Source organism: Heloderma suspectum, chromosome 12 (genome assembly GCF_057233095.1).
Source record: "Heloderma suspectum isolate Gila_16-S chromosome 12, 16-S_ref, whole genome shotgun sequence".
NCBI lineage: Eukaryota > Metazoa > Chordata > Lepidosauria > Squamata > Helodermatidae > Heloderma > Heloderma suspectum.
Window position 1 is genome coordinate 2,263,742 of NC_139469.1, and position 25,802 is coordinate 2,289,543.

At 49.9% G+C, this 25,802-nt stretch overlaps 2 protein-coding genes across 5 annotated transcripts in view; one reads left to right on the forward strand and one right to left on the reverse strand.

Annotated features, from left to right (window-relative positions):
- CLEC16A (C-type lectin domain containing 16A) overlaps nt 1-10,531 on the reverse strand; it is a 118,946-nt gene extending 108,415 nt beyond the window's left edge. For all 4 annotated transcript variants that reach the window (XR_014785487.1, XM_084818095.1, XM_084818097.1 and 1 more), the window contains exon 1: nt 10,294-10,531. Coding sequence is in view for 3 of the 4 variants with exons in the window: in XM_084818095.1 (XP_084674221.1) it covers nt 10,294-10,376 (83 nt within the window). In the remaining variant the exon portion in view is untranslated. The remainder of the gene's footprint in view (nt 1-10,293) is intronic.
- A 4,183-nt stretch (nt 10,532-14,714) lies between these two features.
- On the forward strand, nt 14,715-25,533 carry DEXI (Dexi homolog). The gene is made up of 2 exons (XM_084818101.1): nt 14,715-15,447; nt 24,317-25,533. Exons 1-2 carry the CDS (start codon nt 15,196-15,198, stop codon nt 24,341-24,343), a joined length of 279 nt encoding a protein of 92 aa, XP_084674227.1. The 5' UTR covers nt 14,715-15,195; the 3' UTR covers nt 24,344-25,533.
- The last annotated feature ends 269 nt before the right edge of the window (nt 25,534-25,802 follow it).

Genomic DNA, 25,802 nt, shown 5'->3' on the forward strand with positions numbered 1-25,802 from the left:
AGAGATCCTCACAGAGATTGCAAGCGTATACGGTTGTGTATGTGCGCGCGCATGTATACGTGTGTGCTAGTTGTACACCACTGACCTAAAGATTCAAGTGACTTGCACTTGGTGCCCTGGCTTCTCTGTTCCAGGCAAAAAGTGTTTTTAGTCTAAGATGACTAGATAACATGCCGATTTATTTTGTTTAGAAAAACAGTTCCGCTATTTGATTATGACGAGTTAGAGAACAGCACTAGATGATTCCACTCAACTAGACTTAGGCACACCTTCTACAGCACTAACCATTGTACTGTTTTTAGCATTTTCCATTTCTGCAGAACTTCTAATTTACCTTATTCACAAAGGTGAGGGCTTCTTAAACACTCTCCAAATGCCCGTGGCTATAGTGGTGAATAAAATCAAATAACAATTTACCAAAAGCTTTTATAGAGAAAAAAGCTTTTATTATCCAATATCCAGATTACCTTAAAGACAACTAAGAAGACAGATCTGAATTGCTGCGCTCGATCAGATCAATGGCACGCCTAGCCCAGCATCCTGTTTCAACAGTGGCCGGGCAGGTGCTTCAAGGAAGCCCCCATACAAGGTGTGAAAGTTATGGCCTTCCCCTACTGTTTCCCCCAAGCATCTGGTATTCAGAGATAGACTGACTCTGAACATGGAGATTTCACTTAGCTATCCTCCATGAATTTGTCCAATAGTTTTCAAAGCTATTGACCCAGTTTGCACACAACAATTCCTGGGTTTAACCCAGGAATTGTTGGGGCCGAGTGGCAGCCATGGCTTGGTGTTGGTGTCAGGGTGGACACTGAGCCCATAGAATCCCAGAGTAGTTCTGATTCGGAGGAAGAGCAGTCGCTCCTGGGAGAGGAACGCGCCCCTTTTTCCCAGGGCCCGTGGCTGACAGAGATTCCTCCCACCAACATTCCTAGATTAGAAAGCAGTCCAGGGAGTGACCCAGCACCGATAGCAGACTGGTTGGATGCGCGGCGCAGACGCAGAGAGCAGCGCCAAATGGAGAGCGCGGAAAGGAGGCGTAGCGCCCGGTTGGCGCTCAAAGAACGGTTGCACCCAGAGGATCCAAGGGAAAAGGGGAGGGATTCTCCCTAGTCCTTATATTCAGGGGTCTGCCAGTAATTGCCTTTCAAACGGGGACCAACTGTTCCAACCTAGGGCATAGGGATGCTGCTGCTCAGATCTAGTTGCTACCTGTAGAGTTGTTAAGTTGTAAAAGAGGAATAAAGCTTTGAAAAGAATCCCTTTGTCTGCGTCTGGACTGGGCTACTGGATTAGACTGAGAGAGCCCTCCAAGGAGCCCTTGACAGTTGGGTTAACTCTGGATTGTTTATCTCCTAAACAACTCAGCGTTCTGGATTCAGACTTCACAGAAACAACCCAATTCTTGGGTTGTTGATTAAAAGTGGAAGCAATGAGTGCGAGGGAGGCAGCACATGAGCTCCTGCTGCACAGCTACAACTAACCATGGATTAAATCACCCATACATGTGAACTGGGACATTCAAAGCTAGTGCCCATCAACAAATGATACCGCCAAGAGGAGCTACAAAGATATCACATCAGACTTTGAAGCCTTGGGAAGGAAACTCAAGAACTTTGGGGCCAGATAGTTTTCTCATCCATCCTTCCAATAGTTAGAAGAGGGATAGAAAGGGAACGAAAAATACTCCGGGTGAATGACTGGTTACGAAGGTGGTGCCGACGAGAGAGATTTGGATTCTGGGACCACGGGCTATACTTCCTGGAAGATGGGCTGTTGGCAAGGGACAGGTTGCACCTCACAAAAGATGGGAAAAATGTGTTTGGCCACAGCATGAAGAACTTCATCAGGAGGGCTTTAAACTGAATCCTACGGGGAAGGGAGATGTAATGTTGGGGGTAACAATGGACGTAGGTGCATGCACTGCAATGGAGAGAACAGGTCTGATAGCGCCCAATAATAGTCCTCGGACACATGTAGGAAGAAAGCCAGACTATGAAGCACATGGTCTTCGATGTCTATATACTAATGCCCACAGTATGGGAAACAAACAGAACTAACTTGAACTCTTAATATAGGAGGGAAATTATGACTTGATAGGTATAACTGAGACTTGGTGGGACTCTCATGACTGGAATACAGCAACTGAAGGATATAACTTGTTCAAAAAGAACAGGAGGAACAGAAAGGGACGTGGGGTTGCACTGTATGTGAAAAATACATATCTCTGCACAGAAATACAGGAGGAGGAGCTTGGTAGCCCCATCGAGAGCATCTTGATCAAAATAAATGGAGCAAAGAATAAAAGGAACCTGGTGGTCGGAGTCTACTACCAGCCACCCAATCAAGGAGAAGACGAGGATGAAACTTTTGAAAAGCAAATAGCCAATGTTTTAAGGAAGCATGATGTAGTAGTAATGGGGGACTTCAATTTCCCCAATATCCGTTGGGAGACAAATTCTGCAAAACATGGCCCCTCCAGGAAATTCCTGACTTGTGTGGCTGATAACTTCCTCCTACAGAAAGTAGAGGAAGGAACTAGAGGATCAGCTATCCTTGACTTGATCCTAACCAACAGAGATGACTTAGTGGATAAAGTAGCAGTTACAAGAACTCTGGGGGAAAGCGACCATGTTGTACTTGAGTTCTTGGTTCTAAGGGAAGCAAAAGCCGAGTGTAGTCAAACGCGTACCCTGGATTTTAGGAAAGCTGATTTTAATAAACTCAGAACAATGATCAGTAAGGTCCCATGGCAAGCGAAGCTAATGAGAAAAGGAGTCCAAGATGGGTGGGAGCTTTTAAAAAAGGAAATTCTCAAGGCACAATCACAAACAATTCCAACAAGAAGAAAAGGTAGAAGACAACAGAAGAAGCCAATGTGGCTTCACAAAAAGCTTAGGGATGACCTGAAAACAAAAAAGGACACATATAGGAAGTGGAAAGAAGGCCAAGCAACAAAGGAAGAGTACAGGCAGGTAGCCCAGAATTGCAGGGATGGCGTCAGGAAGGCTAAAGCTGAGAACAAGCTGAGGTTAGCGAGGGATGCTAAAAACAACAAAAAGGCTTTCTTCAGCTACGTGCATAGTAAAAGGCAGAGGAAAGAAATGGTGGTTCAGCTATTAAATAAGGATGGCAAAACGATAACAGATGACAAAGAAAAGGCAGAGGTGCTCAACTCCTACTTTGGCTCAGTCTTCTCCCAAAAGAGGGTCTATGACCCCCCTGGCAAAGGCGAAGTACAGGCTGAAGGGGCAGGATTGCAGCTTGAGATCGATAGGCATATGGTCAAGGAACACCTCATTACTTTGAATACGTTCAAAGCTCCAGGGCCAGATGAACCGCATCCTAGAGTAATAAAGGAACTGGCAGAAGAACTCTCAGAACCGCTGTCTATTCTCTTTGAGAAATCATGGAGGACAGGGGAAGTGCCAGATGACTGGAGGAGGGCTCATGTTGTCCCTATCTCCAAAAAGGGTAAAAAGGAGGCACCTGGGAACTACAACCAGTCAGTCTGACATGAATCCCTGGGAAAATTCTGGAGCAGGTGATAAAGCAATCCATCTGGAAGCACCTTGAAAACAATGCCATGATTACTCGAAGCCAACATGGATTTGTCAAAAACAAGTCCTCCCAGATGAATCTGATCTCATTCTTTGATCAAGTAACCTCCCTTGTAGACCGTGGGAATGCTGCGGACACACTATACCTCGACTTCAGCAAAGCTTTCGACAAAGTGCCCTGTGATATCCTGATGAGCAAACTAGCTCAAAGTGGGCTAGATGAAACAACGATCTGGTAGATCCACAGTTGGCAACAGAATCGGACTCCAAGAGTGCTTCTCAATGGGACCTTCTCAAACTGGGGAGAGGTAACGAGTGGGGTACCGCAGGGCTCAGTCCTGGGCCCAGTGCTCTTCAACATTTTGATGAATGACTTGGAGGAGGAGGCGCAGGGAATGCTGATCACATTTTCAGATGACACAAAATTGGGCGGGATAGCTAATACTCTGGAAGACAGAAACAAAATTCAAAGTGATCTGGACAGACTGGAGCGCTGGGCAGAAAACAGAATGACATTTAATAGGGATAAATGCCAAGTTCTGCACCTAGGAAAAAGAAACCAAATGCACAGTGACAAGATGGGGGATACGTGGCTCAACAACACTACGAGCGAGAAGGATCTTGGAACTGTTGTCGATCACAAGCTGAATATGAGCCAACAATGTGATGTGGCGGCAAAAAAGGCAAATGCTATCTTGGGCAGCATTAATAGAAGCATAGCTTCCAAATCCCGGGAAGTACTAGTTCCCCTCTAAGCACTGGTTAGGCCTCATCTGGAGTACTGTGTCCAGTTCTGGGCACCACATTTTAAGAAGGATGCAGACAAACTGGAGAGGGTTCAGAGGAGGGCAACAAAGATGATCAGGGGACTGGAAACAAAGCCCTATGAGGAGAGACTGAAAGAACTGGGCCTGTTTAGCTTTGAGAAGAGAAGACTGAGGGGAGATATGATAGCGCTCTTCAAGTACTTGAAAGGTTGTCCCAGAGAGGAAGGCCAGGATCTCTTCTCCATCGTCCCAGAGTGCAGGACGTCCTGCACTGTTAGAGCAATATGACAATGGAACCAATTACCTAGGGAGGTGGTGGGCTCTCCCACAGTGGAGGTGTTCAAGACGAGGCTGGACAGCCATTTGTCAGGGATGCTCTGACTTGGATTCCTGCATTGAGCAGGGGGTTGGACTCGATGGCCTTGTAGGCCCCTTCCAACCCTACTATTCTATGCTTCTATGATTCTTGGGACAGTGGAGATTATTCTAAGTTGGGCAAAGTACCTCTGTTTGTCAATGGTCTACAAACAATCCAGAGTTTCTGAGTTTGCATCAAAACACTGAAGTGGCCTATCTGGGAACCAGTCAGTCCAGTTTGATGAATCAGCAGGCATCTTGAAGAAACAGCTGCAGTAAGAGCTACTTAACTGCTTGCAGAATGCAATGCTCCCAAGAACTTCACATGCCTCAAACTAATCGGAGGCTGCAATCCCTGTGTACACTTCCTTGGGAATTAATCCCAGTGAGTGAACTAACATCCAAGTAAAGACGATGCACGAGATCTGTAAAGATGATGCGCTGTAAGTCATCTACACTCACAATGGCATGGGTAAAGGGGAGTGGATTGTGTTCTTGTTTTATAGATGTGGGAACGGGGGCTAAGATACAGCAATTTGCTCAACACAATTCTGTGCTGCAATTTGACGCCTCAATCTTGCAGGGTAGGAAATCGCATGGCTCCACAATTCTATACCCATCCCATCACTCCTCAAGTGCTCCCTCTATTTATTTCTATGCTACAGGACTCTTGGGTGGCTCTACACCCATATACAATATACATTTAGTGTCAGAGAGGTATCTCACATCCTAGCTCACAAACTCCCGTAACACATTATAGATGCTTTGAATAATCTACACACAATACTACACACAGCCACAGAAACCTCATAATCGCAGCTGACCGAATTATGCACACGTCACTAGGCATTAATACTCCCAACTGACCAAACCGCACAAACTTTTCCACAGAGAGGGAGTGACAGAGAGAGGTTATGTTCCTAAAGACAACTTAGAGCTGTGTCAAAGTAGGCTGTGTGTCCTACCACGGTGTAGTCCATTTCTAAAACTGATATGTAAATAAAGTGACTGCCAAAATAGAAAGGGGTCTTAAAAGCAGTTAAACATTCACGGCATCTCCTTTGGAATCCAACTGTGTTAACTGGCTGTTAACCCTGGCTCCCAGTACCTGCCTGAGAATCTAGCTGTGCTAAGGATGAAGGAAGATGCCAGAACATCCAGTAAATACTTGTAAGCCTCTGTCAGCTGCTTACTCACACATGCTATTAAGTATAATATACTACAGGCTGGATCAGATTTAGTCATGCTTATAGTAGACTCACTGAAATAAATGGGACTTAAGTTAATCATAACTAAATTAAGTCTCATTAATATCAATCGGCCTGCTCTAAACACGAATAAGGGGTCCTACCAAGTATGCGTAGTGGAATGGTTCGAGTGCTGGACTGGGAGCTGGGAGATCCAGGTTCTAGTCCCCACTCGGCCATGGAAGCTCACTAGGTGATTTTGGGCCCGTCACAGATTCTCAGCCCAGCCTACCTCACAGGGTTGTTGTTGTGAGGATAAAATGGAGAGGAGGAGGATAATGTAAACCATCTTGGGTTCCTTGCAAGAGGAAAAAAGGCGGGATATAAATGCAATAAATAAATAAATGTGTGCATGCATAAACATATACAGCGAACCCCGTTTGCCTATTGTGTGTGTGCATGTCTGTCCATATAAAATCAGTCAGGGGGAAGGTCACATACGCATGTGTGCCCAGACATATACCTGCTACATCATTTGTTGTTTTACAGTGGTTATTACTGGTGGAACTGTAGCTTTATTTATAAATTTAGTACATTTATATCCCACATTTCTTCTACCATTGAACTCAAGGTGGTTATACGGGCTTCCATGGTGCTCTCCCACCCAAGCACGACCAGATCCAGATCTGCTTAGCTTCAGCAAGATGGCTGTAATGTATGTACTCTGACTGTACATGGTTAGGATAACGCGGTTTCTGTTTTAACCTGCTGTTGTAAGCCGCTGTGTACATTTTTTAAGCCTAAAAAGAAAAATATGCCTTATGCCCATCTTCTCCAACCTGGTGCTCTCCAAATGTGTTGAACTACAACTGCCATCATCCCCCAGCCAGCATGGAACAGGCACCATCAGCATACTACATACCTATCATTGTGTGTGCAAGTGCATGCAAACAATTAAATAAACAGCTAGCAAAAGAGAGAGAGGCTTAAAAATATCCAGTTAAATGCATGTAATATACCAACACTGTGTATGCGCATTATATTTATTCTTAAAATATTTATACCCGGCTTTTTGTTTGAAAGAAAACAACCAGAGTGGCTCACAGCAAATAAAGGAAATAAGCATATTAAAAGACTCATACAAAAAATATATATGAGTGCACATACACACAACCCCTTCCTACATAAGAATTCACCCCCTTTGACTTTTCTACATTTTGTTGTGTTACAATCTGGAATTAAAATAGATTTAATTAGGATTTCTTGTCACTGATCTACACAAAATAGTCCATAATGTTGAAGCAGGAAAAAAATCTACACATTTAAAAAACGATTTACAATAAAAAACTGAAAAGTCCTGATTGCATAAGTATATACCCCCTTTAATGTGACACCCCTAAATAAGCTCTGGTGCAACCAACTGCCTTAGGAAGTCACATAATTAACTGAATGGAGTCCACCTGTGTGCAATTCAAGTCTCACATGATCTCAGATTAAACACATTTGTTTCTGGAAGGCCCCAGAGTTTGTGGGAGAGTATATTTAAACAAACAGCATCATGAAGACAAAGGAGCTATCCAAACAAGTCTGGGATAAAGTTTTGGAGAAGCACCAATCAGGGCTGGGTTATAGAAAATATCCCAAGCTATGGGATTATCCCCTGGAGCACCATTAAATCCATTATTGTAAAATGGAAATACAGCACAACAACAACTCTGCCTAGAGAAGGCCATCCACCAAGACTCAGTGACCAGACAAGGAGGGCATTAGTCAGAGAAGCAACCATGAGGCCAATGGTAACTCTGAAGGAGCTGGAGAGATCCACAGCTGAGAGGGGAGAAACCATCCCTGGGACAACTATCACCTGGACTCCCCACAAAGCTGGGCTTTATGGAAGGGTGGCACAAAAAAAGCCATCACTGGGGAACAACACATAAAAGAACACCACATCAAATCCCATTTGGATTTTGCCAAAAGGCATGTGGGGGAAACATGTGGGAAAAGGTTCTCTGGTCTGATGAGACCCAAAACTGAACTTTCTGGCCTTACCGCAAATCCCTATGTGTGGCGCAAAGCCAACAGTGCTCATCGCCCTGAGAACACCATCCCCACAGTGAAGCATGGTGGTGGCAGAAGCAGCATGTTGTGGGGATGCTTTTCATCAGCAGGGACTAGGAAACTGGTCAGAACTGAGGGCAAGAGGAATGGACACAAATACAGGGCAGTTCTAGAGGAAAACCTGTTTCAGTTTGCAAGAGACCTGGGACTGGGGCGGAGGTTCACCTTCCAGCAGGACAATAACCCTAAACACACAGCCAAAGTTACAATGGAGTGGTTTAAAAACAAGAACCTGAATGTCTTAGAATGGCCCAGTCAAAGCCCAGACCTCAATCCAATTGAGAATCTGCAGTGAGACTTGAAAATTGCTGTTCACCAACAGTCCCCATCCAACCTGACAGAGCTTGAGCAATTTTGCCAAGAAGAATGGGCAGACATTGAAGGATCCAGACGTGCAAAGCTGGTAGAGACTTACCCCCAAACACTCACAGCCTGCCAAAAGTGCTTCTACCAAGTATTGACTCGGGGGTGGGAATACTTATGCAATGAACAAATGCCAGTTTGTTTTTGTTTAATTAACTTTTGTGCCACAATAAAAATGCTTAGCACCTTCAAAGTGTTAAGTACGTTGTGTAAATGGTAAAAATGCCAATTAAATCCATTTTAATTCCAGGTTGTAACACAACGAAATGTGGAACAGTCAAAAGGGGGTGAATATTTTTGCAAGACACTGTACACACACCTCCTCCAACATTATAATTACACACAATTATATATTCTCCTGTTTATTCCTGCCTTCATTTCCTCCCACTGTTGTCTTCCTTGTATCACATCCATTTTATTTATTACATTTCTAATACGCCCAATAACTAATGTTTATTTATTTATTAGATTTATTAGCTGCCCATCTGGCCAGCTACCCAGCCACTCTAGGTGGCATGCAATAAATCTGGAGGGCACCAGATTGGGGGAGGCTGTGACTGCTCCTCACGTCGGGTGTGTGCGCGCGCGTGTGCGTATACTCATATTTGAATATGTCGGGTGAATTTACATAAACACACACATGGGCAGAACTGGGCATACCTTTATTAGGACAAACCAAAATTCCACAAAAATCTGCAAGCTTCTGAATTTTCCAGAACGCTTCATCAGGCTAGGCAGTACAAAAAGTAGGGGATGGGAAAGAAACAGAAACACACGTAACACATGCACACATATGTAAACACCAGCCTTCCCCAATGCTGTGCCCTCCAGAGAGTGACAGGGGAGCTGCAGTCCAACACATCTGGAGGACACTGGAGTTGGGGGAGGCTAATGTAAGAACCTAGGGAGAGCACTGCTGGGTCAGAGCAAGCATCCAGCTAGTCTTGCATCCTGTCTGCAAGGTCAGCCAGGTGCTTGTGGAAAGGCCAGGAACAGGAGAGCAAGTGGGGCTGCCGGCTCGTGGTCTTCAGCAACCGGTGCATGCAGGCACACTGTCTCTGACACTGAAGGCAGCGCAGAGCCATCAGGACCAGTAGCCATGAATGGCCTTTTATTTGTTCTAGATCAGTCTGAGGGGCCACCAGGTTGGAGGAGTGTGTGACCACACCACACCTGTGTCTGTATCCCGGGGGAGGGGGGCTTGTGGCCCTCCAGAAATGTTGGGGAGGGCCCAGAGCTCAGTGGTAGCGCCCCTGCTCCGTATGCAGAAGGTCCCAAGTTCGATTCCTGGTATCTCCAGGTAGGGCTGGAAAAACCCCTGCCTGAAACTCTGGAGAGCCACGGCTGCTGGTCAGTGTCGATAATACTGGGCTAGATGGGAAGGCAGAAGGCAACTTCCCATCTCCCCGTGCTGGCCTACCACTCCCGTCAGCCCCAGGCACCACAGCCAATGGTCAGAAACGGCGGGAGCGGGAGCCCAAGCACACCCGACAGGCGCCGGGCCGGGGAAACGCCGACCGTGTCACCCGCGGCGCCTAATTCAGCGCCCTCCCCGTGTCGGCCCACAGCCCCCATCAGCCGCAGGACGCACGGCCGGCGGGAAGGAGCGATGGGCGCGGGAGTCCCGCTCCGGCTGCCTCCCCCATCCGCGCCCTGCAGGTGCCTCGGCCCACAAGCCCCAGAGCAGTGCGGCGAAGCCACGGGAGCGCCCCCCTGCGCCGGCCGGCGGCCCCCATCAGCGGCTGGGGACGACGGGCGCCGGGGTGGGGAAGCGCCCCCCGCGCCGGCCTACAGCCCCGTCGCCGCGGCCTGCGGGGACGCCCCGGAACCAGGCGGCGCGCGCGCCCGGCGGGCGCATCCGCGCGCCCCGCCCGCCGAGGGCCCGCCGCGGGGGGGCGGGGGCGGCGCGCCGCGGGGCTTCGCCCCTCGCGCCGGACTCACTTGAGGTGCTCGAGGGAGTGGATGCTGCGCGAGGCCTTGCCGTGCCCGCCGCCGCCGCCCCAGCTGCGCGACCGCCCGAACATCCTGAGGCGGAGAGGCTGCGTCGCTCGCTCGCTCGCTCGCGCCGGCCGGCTACGGCCTCCGCGCCGCCGCCGCGTCCTCCGCCGCCGCCATCGCTCCCTCGGGCGCGGCGAGGACCGGCGCCGCCGCCCGCGCGCCGACTGACATCCCGACGCTCGCTCGGCTCGCGGCCCGGGGGCGGAGCGATGCGCAGGCCCGGCCGCGGGGCACGCCGGGAAGCGCAGTCTCCGCGGGTGGGCAGCCCCGCGACGCGGCTTCCGCGACGCGCGGCCGCGGGACTGCAAGTCCCGGCGTGCCTTTCGCGGGAGGAGCCTGGAAGAGGGAGGCGCGGACCGTCTGAGGGAGCTTGTGACCCGCGAGGGGGAGGAGCTCGGGGGCGGGGCGGGGCGGAGAGCGGCCGTCCGCGTCACGTGGCTTATCCTCAAGCGCCCCGAGGGCGAGGCCGTTGCCGGGTCACAATGGGCGGCAGCCCGCGGTGCTCCTTACTCAGAGTAGAGCCTCCGCAACGAATGGGGCTTAGGTTAGTCGACACTTACTGAAGCCCCATTCGTTTCAGTGGGTCTACTTCAAGTAAGGACAAAGACTGGATACTGTCGCCAAAATGTGCAAGGTTTGGAGATCTCCAGAGCTCTTCATCAGGCAAGATGTCACAAAAAAGCAGGTGGGGGGGATGTGACCTAACTATCAAGTCGCCTTTCCCCCCTCCCCTATTCCCGCCCCCCTGCCTCTTGTGACATCTTGCCTGTCGAAGAGATCTGGAGACCTAGAAGACTGCACACGTTGGCCTAATAAAGGCATTACTGTAATACGGATTTTGACATTTTACTTATGGTCAACACGGCTACCTTTGCTTTTCATGATTTATTTTATTTTTAATTACCATTGATAAGGAATAATTATTGATAGAATGATAATTCCGTGTTTAATAATGCTTGACTTATCAATGGTTAATGCAATGATTTATTTCATTTTTTTAAATAATTCTTAGTAATCAATTCTTAGTAATGCAGTTATGTATTTGTATTTGAAATAATTCTTAATTAGTAATTATTAATGTGGTTTATTTGTGATCATCTTGATTAATAATTATGCACACAATAATACATTTTATTTGCAATCTTTCTTAATTAGTAAGCATTAATGTGATAGTTTAGTAGCTTTCCAGATTAGTGATGATAGTTTGTTCTATGTGTAATAATTCTTGATTGTGATTTTGATACCACCTTGAAATTATTTTGATAATTCTGGGTATACATATATTTAAATAAATCCTTCTCCCCCATACCTTTTTGTTTTTGTGTGAAATAGATTGTAACCCTATGGGCAGGGACTACCTTACCTCTCCTCTTTGTAAGCTACTCTCTGGGAGCCTGAAGAGTGGGATACAATTGTTTTAAATAAATAGAAGTGTATGTTGAGAAAAGGTAATGAAAATCAAAATGACTTAACACATTTAAATAAGAATGTAATACTTTTACTACAGTGCAAGAGGTTTGAGTTTCAGGGTAATGCATTAGGGAATTACTGCCTCGTTCTACGGGTTTATTCAGAAATAAGTCCTGCCGAGATGAATATGGCTTACTCCCAAGTAAGAGTTCATGGGCTCATTAGAGCCTGCGGAAGGGGCAGTGTATTCCCTCACAGGGCAGATTCAGATGAGATCCAAGCAGAACTCTTTGCAAAATTCAACTGAAGGAGGTATTTGGGCAGGTTTTTTTCCACACCTGCAGGAGAAGCAGCAAGTGCCCAAATTCCCTCTTCTGCATATCTGTTAGAAATCACAAGGCCCTGCTTGCCTTCCTTTGCATCAGGCCCACTTCACTGCCACGGGGACAGGAGATGGGTAGATTGCTGCTTTCTTCTGCCAAGCTGCAAATGAAGGATGACGTTAGATCTGCTCTTGTAGTGGTCTTCACCCCCTTTGGTGGCTAACTCACAGGGCTCGATCCTGACACTGCTCAAGTCCAGCAGCCCTCCCTCATGGGTAGTGTTGAGGTTAGGGAGATGAGGGTGGGGCTACGGGCAGGCCTTTCTCCTCCTAGGAAGATCTTCAGCTTTGTTGCTGCCTTTATTCGGGGGGGGGGGAGATGGGGAAGTGAGCTGAGATGGGGGAAGCAGGGTAGGATACAGGAGGGGGAATACGCTTGGAATACGCTGTACAGCGTATTATTATTATGTCACCGCACCTAAGAAAGGATGTTGTCGACTTGGGAAAAGTGCAGAAAAGGGCAACTAATCCAAGGTTCAAAGGGCTGGAGCTGCTCCCCTATGATGAAAGGTGACATCACCTGGAACTATTTAGCTTAGAGAAAAGGCGAGTGAGGAGGGGAGACATGACAGAAGTGTACAAAATTATGCCTGCTGTGGAGAAAGTGAACAGAGAGACATTCTTCTCCCTCTCTCATCATACTAGAACCGGGTTACAGTCCTCCCAGGAAGCTGACTGGTGGGAGAATCAGGACAGAGCAAAGGAGGGACCTCTTCACACAGCGCAGAGTCAAACTATGGGATTCACCACCGCAGGACGTGGTGATGGCCACCCACTTGGATGACTTTAGGGGGTCAAAGTCCTGGAGGAGAAGGCTATCTGTGGCGACTGCTCCTGGTGGCTGTCTGCCACCTCCAGTATCAGAGGCAGTGTGCCTATGTGCACCAGTTGCTGGGGAACGTGGGCAGGTGGGTGCTGTGGCACTCCTGCCCTGCTTGTGGGTTTCCTGTGGGCAACCGGTTGGCTACTGTGTGAACGGAATGCTGTACTAGATGGACCCTGGGTCGGATCCAACATCAGGGCTCTTCTGATGTTCCTAATCCCTGGGTGCCATGGCTGGGATCTCCTCTGCAGCTGGACACTCTCTGCATCATCTGCAGTGTGGCTATAATGCTGTTAACCTACCTTACAGGAGTGTTCTGAGGATTGCCAGCTGTCTACAGGATGCTGGGAGTTGTACTCCAACACATCTGGCACGCACCAGGCTGGAGAAGGCTGAAGAAATGACATGTAATGCTCTCTGAACATCCAGAAACGCTAAACAAATGCTTATTACTACTACTACTACTACTACTATGACTACTATTACTGCTGCTGCTATTTTTCTTAAAATGGCATCCTAGGGTTCCCACGAGGGGGGTGTGGGTTCCAGTGCCAGCTTCAGGATCTGTGCAAGAGAGACGCTTGGCCCTGTTGCAGGCAGTAGCGGATCCTTTGCTAATCTTGGGGCTCTGGTCTCCTAATAGCTCCTGGAGCCAGCCACAGTCGGGTCAAAGGTTGCCACCTTAAAAAACCAACTGAGCCCCCTGCCCCCCCCCCCCGGCCCTGCTCCTCTGCCTTATTAGAGCACCCTGACATGCAGAAATTGGGCAAGGAAAGCTTTTCCTGGAGTGAAAGCATTTAGTATTAGTCAAGTATTATATGGAGCAAAACTATGCTGTGTGGGAGAGAGAAGGCAGAGGAGCTGGGCCAGTGAAAAAGGTGGCAACCCTGGGAAAACAGTCTTTTCAGGGCTGAAAGGAGGGGGTTTGGACTGTGGTTTTGGCTCCAATAAGAGCTGGGCTGACTGTACACTTCCTCCCTTCTTTATTTAGTGTAGCAGGTTTACATCCGCCTTTATCCCATGAGCTTAAAGCTCCTAACACTGCCCCTGTTCTGTCTGGGATGCTCTGACTTGGATTCTTGCATTGAGCAGGGGGTTGGACTCGATGGCCTTGTAGGCCCCTTCCAACCCTACTATTCTATGATGCTATTTTTTCCCCCAGATGCAAATATTTCTGCCCCCAAAGGTGCACAGTCTCACAGTAATTAAATGGTTGGGAGCAAAAAGAGGCCAAGTGAAAACAAAAGCACATGTTAGGGAGGATTTTTTTTTTAAGTGCGGTTGCCACTTTTGGGGGGTCCTGCTCCTGCGCCTTTAAACAGCATGGCCCTGCTCTCCTGCCATGCAAAAAATCGAAACCAGAGAGGGCTTTCCAGGCAGGGACGGACCAGTGATGGAGAGAGAAAGCTTTGCTGCCTGAATTCGTGCGGGTTGGGCTGCTGTTCATGGCATAGGGGCACAGCCCTTTAAAAGAAAGAAGTTGGCAGCCTCAGAACCCAGATCTGCCTCCTTGGCAGTAAACCCCACGCAATGGCACGGACGCCGAGGCCAGCGCGCACAGACCGGGGTCCTACCTAACAGGGCCGGCTGCAACCCCGTCTAGGCGCCCCCCCGTGCTGTCGGTCACCCTGCCCCGTAGCCAATCCGCGCGGCGGAGAGGCGGGCCTCTGGATGTGCGAGGAACAGCTGCTCTTGGGGGGAAGTGATGCGACTGCGGAGCGTGGGTGCAGCCGAGGGGGCGGGGGCGGGTTCCTGTCGGGCCTGGGGAGGGGGGCTGGGGAGTGGACGCGAGGAGCCTCTTGCCCTGCCCGGGGAGGGGCCTTTGTCCATCCTCGGGGGCAGGTCCTCGGCAAAGCCTCCTCTCCCCCACGCAGGGCTGCGGCAGGGCTTCTGGGGCCAGACCCGCCTGGAGGGGGCACAGAAGGCACGGGAGTCCGCGGCAGGGGCGCTGTTAGCTGCGCTCAGTCGATGGCTCGCGCCCGCTTTTAGGGAGCACTTGGGGCGGGGGCTTGCAACTGACCCGGCTGCTCAGCTGCCCGGGGAGGGCGGCCGCGGGAGCTGCCTCGTTGGCTGCCCCCCCCCCGGCTTTGGAGAGCGGAGCGCGCGCGCGCCTGGGACGCGTCGTCGGCGCGAGTGGACACTGCGGCTGCCCGCCCCAGCCCCGGGGCTGCCTGGGCCGGCGGCGGCGGCGGCGCGCGAGCCCCCGCGGCGCCCCCGGGGCGCCCGCCGCATGCCCGCCGCCGCCTGCGCCCAGCTGGAGTCGTGGGCCCCCCGTGCGCCGCCTCCGCGGCCCCCCTCTATGTTCTACGCGGGCTTGTTCCTGGTCAACCTGCTGATCCTCTATTACGCCTTCCTGCTGGAGTACGTCGCCCTCAACGTGGGCATCGTCTTCCTGCCCGAGGACATGGACCAGGCGCTGGTGGACCTCGGGGTGCTCTCCGACCCGGCGCTCGGCCTCTCCGACCTGGACAGCGAGCTGGAGGTGCTGGACGGCTACTGGGAATAGCGCGCGAGCAGCCGCCGCGCCCGCCGCGGGACCGATGCGCCTGCGGCCCCGCCTCTGGCTGCCGGCGCGGGCGGGCGGGCGCGGAGCTGCCGGCCCGGAGCCGGCTCTGGGCGTCGCTCGGCGCCGCGGGCTCCGGGAGCCTCCTGGCGCCCCGCCGCCGCCGGGCGCCCCGCGGCCTCGCGGCGCCGGAGAGGATGGGGGCTCCCGCCGCAGCCTGCGGGCGCGCCGCGCTGAAGACCGCGGAGACGGCTGGGCGGGAGGCCGGCGCCGGCCGCCGCGGCGTGCGCGGACGGGGCGCTGAAGTAAGTGGCGCTTCCGCGGGGTCTACCGGGGGTGGCGACGACGGCCGCGCGGGCGGGGCGGCGGGCCAGGAGGAGCCTCGCGCCCCGTGGCTGCTGGGCCTGTGGCGGGAGGCGGCGCGGCCCCCGGCCCCTCCTCGCCCGGCCCGGGACGGGACGGGGAAGCGGAGGAGCACAGAGGCGCCGGCGCAGCCACGGCCGGGGCGCCCAGCCCTGCCTCGGGCGCCGCTGGCGGGCCCTTCCCCAGCCGCCCGACCCAGCGGCCGCCCTGGCCGCGTCTCGGGGCAGCGCGTTCCGTACGGCGACTGTGCGACGGGGGAAGGAGCCCTTCCCTTTGCCCGTCCGGAGTCAGCTGCCGAGAGAAAACGCCGGACCCCGATGTTCCGGACGAGGGAGCGCGCGCGAGAGAAGCTCTCGGCGGTGCGGTGGGAGGAACGGGCTCAGCACGATGTTTCGGGGCGCCCAGGAGCGGTGCGTGATGCAAGAGGCGCCCCTGGACGGTGGGGTGGACTCCTTGGATCGGCCTCCCCCAAGCGGGCGCCCTCCGTTGGCCATGCTGGCTGGGGATGATGGGGGGTGTCGTCCGACACCCGGGGAGACTGCCTGTGTGGGGAAGGCTGCCTCAGCTTGTGTGGCGAGGGGCTCGAAGGGTCCACCTTTTCCCGGACGCGCCATGTGCTGCGCGCTGCCGGTGAGCGCTGGTGGCTGTCGCCAATCGGTGGTCAGCAGCTCCCTTTGGAAGGGGATAACTGCAGACTAGAGCGGAGATCGGCCTTCCCAACCTGAGCCCTCCAGATGGGCTGTGCTGCGAGTTGCAGTTGAACACATCTGGAGGCCCCATGTCAGGGAAAGCTGGCGTGGATACTCCAAGGTTTATGTGCCGCAGATTGCACAGAGCGGGCAACCGCAAAGCGGCACGTGACCCCTAAGCCCACAATTCCTTTGTGGTCATCGTTATTTTGCTAATACGCAGTGCCCGAAGTGACAGGGCCTGAAGGAAGAAAATGGCAATGATTGGTTTGGATAGGTCAAACTAGCCAGGCCTCTTGCATGCAGCAAAGCCTAATTTGGATTCTTGCTGCCCTGTGTTCATGCTCCTGATGTGTAGAGCACGAGTCAGGAGCAGCTCCAATGAATCCTGATCCAAGCAATTCAAGTGGAAACTGAGATTTTTCCAGTTGTTACTTTATTTGCCACGGTTGCATTCTGTCCTCCTTCCAATGAGTTGATGGGCATCCATGGGGTTATCCCATTTTTCTTCTTCACAGCAAGGTGAAGGTGGACTTGGACAAGAGGGAGTGACCATGCCAAGATCATCCAGCAAAGTTTCATGGCTGAGTCAGGATTTGAACCTAGCTCTCTCTGATCTAATCAGTCCTCCAACCAGCACACCTTACTGGCACTCTCTAATAGAGTTAATACCAGTATTAAAAGCCCCTGTTGTTCTTACTGATGCAGAGATTGCCAATGAAACTGTTTTGATCAGTTTACACCCAGTTTATACCCAGATCCAAGTTCAAAATCGTGGATCTGACTGCATGCTGCTGCCACATGTTTGTGTCTTTCCTCTCTGTCCCTCTCTGCAACCATGCCGGCTGGACTGGGGAGCTTAGCTTGAGTCTGAGTACCAATTTTAGGCGGATGGCTTGAAAACTTATCTTGCAATCTGTTAATTGCTGTTGAGGGTCAGAATCAGCTACCTGGGCTGAAAGTGCAACAGCCAGCCCTGTCTCATGATGCAATACTGTATGCATCTACTCAGAAGTAAACCCTGCTGGTTTCAATGGGAATTACTCTCAGGGAAGCAAGTGTAGGGTTTCAGCCTTAGTTCTTTCAGGATGCAATCCTATGCATGTTTAGACAGAAAGTAGTCCTACAACTCCCAGCATGCCCCAATAGGGTAGGGGAGAGTGGTTGATATGACCCAGGAGCTAGCAGGGACTTCTAGGCCTTGCACCAGTTTTCATTAGGTTTGGGATGCGGGGAGATGTTGCCACAATGAACCCTTCCTTCCTCACTGCTAACTCTCTCTAAAATCTCATCCCTCCAAATGGGGAGGGGTGAGATTTGTTCTCTTGGTATCACTCCATAACACCAAGGCTGTTTATCAGCAGAACAGCCCAGTCAGCAAAAACATTTTAAATATATACACTGATGTGTTTAGGGCTCAGTTATCAGCATAATGAGATTTATTTATTTTTTAAACTGCAGGGATTTATATGAAGCGCTCTTATGAACATACTCTCATGTAAACAGAAAGGCTCAGTATCTTGTCTCCTTGTTTTAAATGCGGGATTTTAGGCTGGTGTAGAGATACTCATGCCCTCTCGAACCCCTTCTGCCCAAGGATGTGAGCGTTTTGAATCCGAGAGGGTTTTCTCATCAGCTCAGTCCACCATAGTTGTGAGAGAAATGCAGAATTCAAAGTCAACATCTATCGGTTTTAAGGGTTGTCCTTTATTCTGGGCTCTTTTTTGGTTTGCAGTGTAAGCCTATTTGTGTCTACTCAGACGTAAGTCACATTGGGGACAATGGGACTTACTTCCAGGTAGGAGTGTTCAGGCTGCAGACTTAGCTGTTGTTCTGATCAGTTTTGCTTCTACCGTAGCATCCTTCACTGTGCGTCGGCAGGTCCTTCCAGCTCTCATCCTGTGCTCACTAGTTCAAATCCTGATTTTTATGGAGGATGAGTTTTCAACGGCAGCTACTAGGCATGCTGGCCAAATGGACTCTCCATGATCAGAGGCTGAATCCCAGTTGCTGAGGGACACAAGCAGGAAGGCGCTGTTGCACCCGTGTCCTGTTCCTGGGCTTACCCCTGGGGCATCTTGTTTGTGAGAAGCAGGAGGTTGGAGTATATTGGGGGCAGGAGCCTCTTTCAGCCTGAGGGCCACGTGGCATTTTGGGCAAGCAGTCAAGGGCTGCATTTCAGGGGTGGGCAGCACCAGGTAAACAGAGCAGGGCCCCAAATGCCAGCGTATTTCAGCTTAAAGGTCTTCCTGCCAGTAACTGAGCCTTAGGAGAGACATTTCTACCTTTTAGAATTAGGGAAAAACTGCACAAAAGCTGGGAAACCAGCAAAAGTGCGGTGATATGTGCTTTTAACGTATTTTAGGTATTTAAAAATACCTCTCTGATTTGTTGTTGTTCAGTCGTTCAGTCGTGTCCGACTCTTCGTGACCCCATGGACCACAGCATGCTAGGCCTTCCTGTCCTGCGCTCTCTCCCGGAGCATGCTCAAGTCCATTTTCATTGCATCCGTGATGCTATCTAGCCATCTCATCCTCTGCCGTCCCCTTCTCCTTTTGCCTTCAGTCTTTCCCAGCATCAGGGTCTTTTCCAGGGAGTTTTCTCTTCGCATGAGGTGGCCAAAATATTGGAGCTTCAGCTTCAGTATCTGTCCTTCCAATGAGCACTCAGGGTTGATTTCCTTTAGGATGGACTGATTTGACCTCCTTGCAATCCAGGGCACTCGTAAGAGTCTTCTCCAGCACCACAGTTAGAAGGCATCAATTCTTCGGCACTCAGCCTTCCTTATAGTCCAGCTCTCACAGCCATACATTACTACTGGGAAAACCATAGCTTTGATTAGACGGACCTTTGTCGGCAAGGTGATGTCTCTGCTTCTTACTATGCTGTCTAGGTTGGCCATAGCTTTCCTCCCAAGGAGCAAGCGTCTTTTAATTTCATGGCTACAGTCACCGTCTGCAGTGATCTTGGAGCCCAAGAAAATAAAATTTGTCACTGCTTCCATTTCTTCCCCTTCTATATGCCAGGAAGTGATGGGGCCAGATGCCATGATCTTAGTTTTTTTAATGTTGAGTTTCAAACCAGCTTTTGCACTCTCCTCTTTCACCCTCAACAAGAGGCTCTTGAGATCCTCTTCACTTTCTGCCATTAGGGTGGTATCGTCTGTGTATCTGAGGTTGTTGATAATTCTCCCGGCAATCTTAATTCTGACCTGTGATTCATCCAACCCAGCGTTTCTCATGATGTACTCTGCATATAAGTTAAATAAGCAGGGTGACAATATGCAGGCTTGTCGTACTCCTTTCCCAATTTTGAACCAATCGGTTGTTCCATGTCTGGTTCTTACTGTTGCTTCTTGACCCTCGTACAGGTTTCTCAGGAGACAGGTAAGGTGGTCTGGTACCCCCATCTCTTTCAGAATTTGCCAGAGTTTGTTGTGATCCACACAATCAAAGGCTTTAGCGTAGTCAATGAAGCAGAAATAGACATTTTTCTGGAATTCTCTTGCATTCTCCATGATGCAGCGAATGTTGGCGATTTGATCTCTAGTTCTTCTGCCTCTTCGAAACCCAGCTTGTACTTCCGGTAGTTCTCGGTTCGCGTACTGCTGAAGCCTAGTTTGTAGGACTTTGAGCATAACCTTGCTGGCAAGTGAAATGAGCACAATTGTATGGTAGTTTGAACACTCTTTGGTGTTGCCCTTCTTTGGAACTGGAAAGTAAACTGACCTTTTCCAGTCTTGTGGCCACTGCTGAGTGTTCCAAATTTGTTGGCATATTGAGTGCAGCACTTTAACAGCATCATCTTTTAGGATTTTAAATAGCTCAGCTGGGACACTGTCATCTCCGCTAGCCTTGTTGTTAGTAATGCTTCCTAAGGCCCACTTGACTTCACTCTTGAGGATGTCTGGCTCAAGTTCAGTGACCGCACTATCATGGCTATCAGGGACATTAAGATCTTTCTTGTATAGTTCTTCTGTGTATTCTTTCCATCTCTTCTTAATCTCATCTGCTTCTGTTAGGTCCCTGCCTTCTTTGTCCTTTATCATGCCTGTCTTTGCACAAAATGTTCCCTTGAGATCTCTGATTTTCTTGAAGAGATCTCTAGTCTTTCCCATTCTGTTGTTTTCCTCGATTTCTTTGCATTCTTCATTTAAGAAGGCCTTCTTGTCTCTCCTTGCTATTCTCTGGAACTCTGCATTCAGTTGGATATATCTTCCCCTTTCTCCCTTGCTTTTCGCTTCCCTTCTTTCCTCAGCTACTTGTAAAGCCTCATGAGACAGCCACTTGGCTTTCTTGCATTTCTTTTTCTTTGGGATGGATTGAGTTGCTGCCTCCTGAACAGTGTTACAGACCTCCGTCCATAGTTCCTCAGGCACTCTGTCTATCAAGTCTAATCCCTTAAATCTATTCCTCACCTCCACTGTATATTCATAAGGGATATGATTTAGGTCATACCTGAATGGTTTAGTGGTTTTCCCTACGTTCTTCAATTTAAGCCAAAATTTTGCAACAAGAAGCTCATGATCTAAGCCACAGTCAGCTCCAGGTCTTGTTTTGACTGACTGTATAGAGCTTCTCCATCTTTGGCTGCAAAGGACATAATCAATCTGATTTCGATATTGACCATCTGGTGATGTCCATGTGTAGAGTCGCCTCTTGTGCTGTTGGAAAAGAGTGTTTGCTATGATCAGCATGTTCTCTTGGCAAAACTCTATTAGCCTTTGCCCTGCTTCATTTTGTACACCAAGGCCATGCTTGCCTGTTATCCCGGTGATTTCTTGACTTCCTACTTTGGCATTCCAATCCACTATGATGAAGAGGACATCTTTTTTTGGTGTTAGTTCTAGAAGGTGTTGTAGGTCTTCATAGAACCGATCAACCTCAGCCGAAGAAGGCCTCAGTGGTTGGGGCATAGCCTGGAATTACTGTGATGTTGAATGGTTTGCCTTGGATTCGGACTGAGATCATTCTATCGTTTTTGAGATTGTACCCCAGTACTGCTTTTCCCACCCTTTTGTTGACTATGAGTGCTACTCCATTTCTTCTAAGGGATTCTTGCCTACAGTAGTAGATATGATGGTCACCTGCATTAAATTCGCCCATGCTTGTCCATTTTAGTTCGCTGATTCCCAATATGTCGATGTTCAATCTTGCCATCTCATGTTTGACCACCTCCAGCTTGCCTTGATTCATTGATCTTACATTCCAGGTTCCTAAACAATATTGTTCTTTACAGCATCGGATTTTCTTTTCACCACCAGACACATCCACAGCTGAGTGTCCTTTCGGCTTTGGCCCAGCCGCTTCACTCTTTCTGGCGCTACTTGGAAATTCCCTCTGCTCTTCCCCAGTAGTATATTGGACACCTTCCGACCTGAGGGGCTCATCTTCCGGCGTCATCTCTTTTAGCCTTGTGATACGTTCCATGGGGTTTTCTTGGCAAGAATCCTGGAGTGGGTTGCCATTTCCTTCTCCAGTGGACCACATTTTGTCAGAACTCTCTGCCATGACCTGTCCGTCTTGGGTGGCCCTGCACAGCATAGCATATGGCTTCACTGAGTTACACAAGCCCCTTCGCCATAACAAGGCAGTGATCCATGAAAGGGACCTCTCTGATAGCTGTTCTTATTTGTTGCTGTTTTTATTCTGTAGTTTATTGTATCCTGATCACTAAGGGCACAATCCTATGCCTGTTTCAACAACAACAACAAATGTCCTGCAACTCCCAGCATGCCCCAGTCAACCATGCTGGCTGGGGCATGCTGGGAGTCCTAGGATGTTTTTCTGTCTAGACATGCATAGGGTTGTGCCTTAAATAAATAACACTAACTGGTTGGGAGATAGGATGCTGAGCTCACTGCACCTCTGTCTGGTCCAGCAGAGCTGCTCTTCTGTTTTCAAACAATATTTTCAGCAGGGATGGAGGAGCATTCAGTCATGTGCACTCCCGTCCTCGCAGTCCAAAGTAGTTCAGTCCACTAACAGGTTCAGCTCTCCACGTGCCACTTGTGTGAACTAGGCCTTAACCACATTAAGAGTTTTCACGATCCTTTCCAGCATCCCGCAGCCATGGTCAAAATCAAGCCGACTCAGTTTCTTCTGGAAGTGGGAAAAGGGGCTCACTTGCCAGCCTAACCCTACCCTGTTGCCCAGCTGCTTTGCCCATCTCTGGACCATGCAGCACCGTGGCCGGAGGCACATTTGAGCCTGCCGTTGCATGCCCCCTGGGCACGTTCCTCTGGTTCCTGTTCACAAGCACCCAGAAGTGCCTCACTTACTCTTGAGTAGCCAAGTGCATTTCCAGTCTCTTGAATAGAAAACTGCGTAACTCGAACTTTGCAGAAATATTCTAACCAAATGGAAAGTGAAAAGAAACGAAAGGCGCAGCTTGCTGTCCAAAGCATCAGCGACGGTTGTAATGCAGTCTATAAAAGTGCAAGGCGTGGATCTGGCATTTGGCTTGGCTGCATGAAGGAATCCATAAGTATCATACATCCTTAGCAAGGGCAGGATATGCCCTCTTCCAAACAGAAAAACATATTGATCGCTCTGCCGCAAGGCGAGCTTGGTAGAACTTATGTCTGTTAGCAGTTCAGGCCCCAACCTGAGGACAGAGTGCTTCGAAATGCTAAACTGAACCCAACAGGAATGAAGTTGGCTCCTGAGCAGAGGACCAGCGAGGTCACTTAAGACCCTGGACTTAATGGTCGTAGCGGGCTGGGGTGGGCCGGGCCGGGTGGGGGCTTCAGACAGCCATGTGCAGTTCCTCAGCTGTGAAGCACAAAACTTAGCAGTTCTTATTTATTTCATTTCTATGCCACCCAGTAGCCGAAGCTCTCTGGGCAGTTCACAACAATTCCTCTCTTCCCCCTCACCTCATTTTACGCCTCACAACAACTCTTATATCCCTAATGCATTGGAGCAGTGGCAACAAGAACAACCAGAGCGGGCTCCACTGGCCTCGAGGGCCCCTGGGCAAGAGACCCCCCATGGGCCCCTCCCTCAGGGAGTCCGCCTTCTCCCTGCCACGGTCACCCGCCCCTCTTGTTCTTCCTCGTCTTCCTCATCATTGCCCTCGCTTGCTTGCTTGGCAGGCAGAGAGCCAGGGGTGGGGGGCTGGCAGGCCAGGGTGTCTCCCGCTCCCCCTCCAAACTACCCCGCTTGTCTGGGCCAGGGCGAGAGGCAGAGGGACAAGCAGGCTGCCGTGGGGAAGGGGAGGAGCAGGTCCGGGGGGCCCTTGGCGAGTGCCCGATAGCCCGCGCTTGGCACCTGCCCTGACGGCAACAACAAAGACCCTATTTGCCAACCCGGATTTTTTTAAAAAAAAAATCTCTGCGCGTGCGCACTTTCACATTTCAGATTCACTTATTCAGATTCACTGCGGAAATAAAATGAGTTTGCATCTGTAGCTAAACTCATTTACTAGGGAGCAAGCCCCATTTCTTGTAGAAAAGGGTCGTATATATTTTTAAGTGGAAATAATAAAATGAGCATCTGTGAGCATGTACCTGCCCGGCTTGCCCCCCCCCCCCCAGCTATGAAAGGTTTCTTGAAACCAGAGAAAGGGTGCAGCGGTGTGCTGCATCAGCCCCCGGTGGGCCCCTGCAGGCCCACATGCCAGCGTTGGGCCTTGTCCCTCATGGGTCAGATCGGTTGGCCACCTTCAGTGACTCCCAGCTCTGCAAGCAGAGGTCCTGACCCAGCGCTAAAATGCAACCTGTCATCCTTCCCAACTGGGAATGCCCCAACCCATGGGATCACCATTTATTGTGCATTTTTCTTTTTTAAATTCAGGTTTGCACAGGTTTGTTGCACATGTGAAAAAGAAGCTGGGATTGCCAGGTCAGGAGTGCAAAGCGATGAGACAGCACGGCCTCAAATGTGTCTCGCTGCAAAAGGAACGCTTCCGGAGCAACCTGGGCTCCAAAGAGAGGACGCGCCCTCTCCTCCCTCGTCATCGTCAGGGTTTTTGCCATGATGCTGCAGGAATTTATTATGCACAGCGTCAGGATTTGCTTAGAGATTCTGGAAGGGCTTCCAGTCACATAAAACACCATTGGATTGTTTATGCTGAATAAAGCTATTCACTCACATTTTGCAAACTTCCGGGGAAAGGAATGAAGAGTCGGTTCCAATGTTCTTGAAGAGTCCGTGCTGGTATAGGCGCTTAGGACTCCCGAGTAGTTGGCATAGTTTTAGGGGGGGCTGCAGAAACTATTGTGAAATCCTAAGGCTCTTTGGCAGCATTGCAGAGAATGCCAGCACGCTGTGGTTGGACTGCACAACAACTTGAGCATTTGCACAAGCAGCTCTTGTCACGATGCATGGGAACCTGGGGTTGCATTGTAGAAATATACTGGGTGCAGCATTGGGTACAGTCTTTATGCACCAGTAATACCCAACAATGTATGTGAGGGGTTGCTTTTTTAAATTCTCTCCCATGTCAAAAAGTTTACCTGCACATGGAACGTTTACATGTCATTAAAGAAGCCACTGCCCTGACAGGCTAGATTTCTTCCTGCAGGGAATGTCTGATGTGGGAGCCTGTTGAAACAAGCAATTCTCCCGCATGCATCTCGAGGTGTTACTAGTGCATGGGGACTCTAGTGCATGCTCTTTCTAAACATGTGGAATCTATTCTTGTTGTAGCCCCCCAACTGACAATCTGCACTTGCTGTTTATAAGCTATAGATCAGGTTGCACTTTCTGAATTTTTTTTCTGATCCCATTAAGCTTCAGAAAGCCATTCCTCAAAATGTAGCCTTTTAAAGAAGAAGAAGAATTCAAAAAAAGAATTGCAGGGAATAATTGTATCAGCCACACAGTGTTATGGAGAAGAGCTGATTTTGTAAGTATTTTTGTAATTTCGGAAAAGGAGGGGTGCTTGTTAATTGATTACCACAAGTTATTTTGGGAAGTGTTCAAATGCAGTTGTTACACTTAAACAAAATGTAAAAAGCAATATACTGATAACCATCTTCTTTCAAATACACAAGTATGCAGGTCAGTTGACTGGGAGTATTGTGTGTTCATTTATCTGCATCTGGGGATTAATGTTAGAGTGACATTTTTGGCAGTGATGGCCAAATGTGAATGGTCTTGCTGGTGTTCTTTGCAGAGTGTGTGCTTAAACTATGGCATTGGCTACTGCAGGATGTGGCGATGGCCGCTGTGGCTACTAGTCACAATGGCTATATGCCACCTCCGGGTTCAGAGGCAGTGTGCTTCTCTACACCAGACTTTGGGGAACGCAAGCCAGAGGCTGTAAGCGCACTCACGC

Bases quoted from the DNA above. Each gene is read 5' to 3' on its own strand.
- DEXI (XM_084818101.1), top strand. From the start codon at position 15,196: ATGCCCGCCGCCGCCTGCGCCCAGCTGGAGTCGTGGGCCCCCCGTGCG. The intron at 15,448-24,316 runs GTGCTGGACGGC...TTTTAAATTCAG, and splicing joins ACCTGGACAGCGAGCTGGAG to GTTTGCACAGGTTTGTTGCA.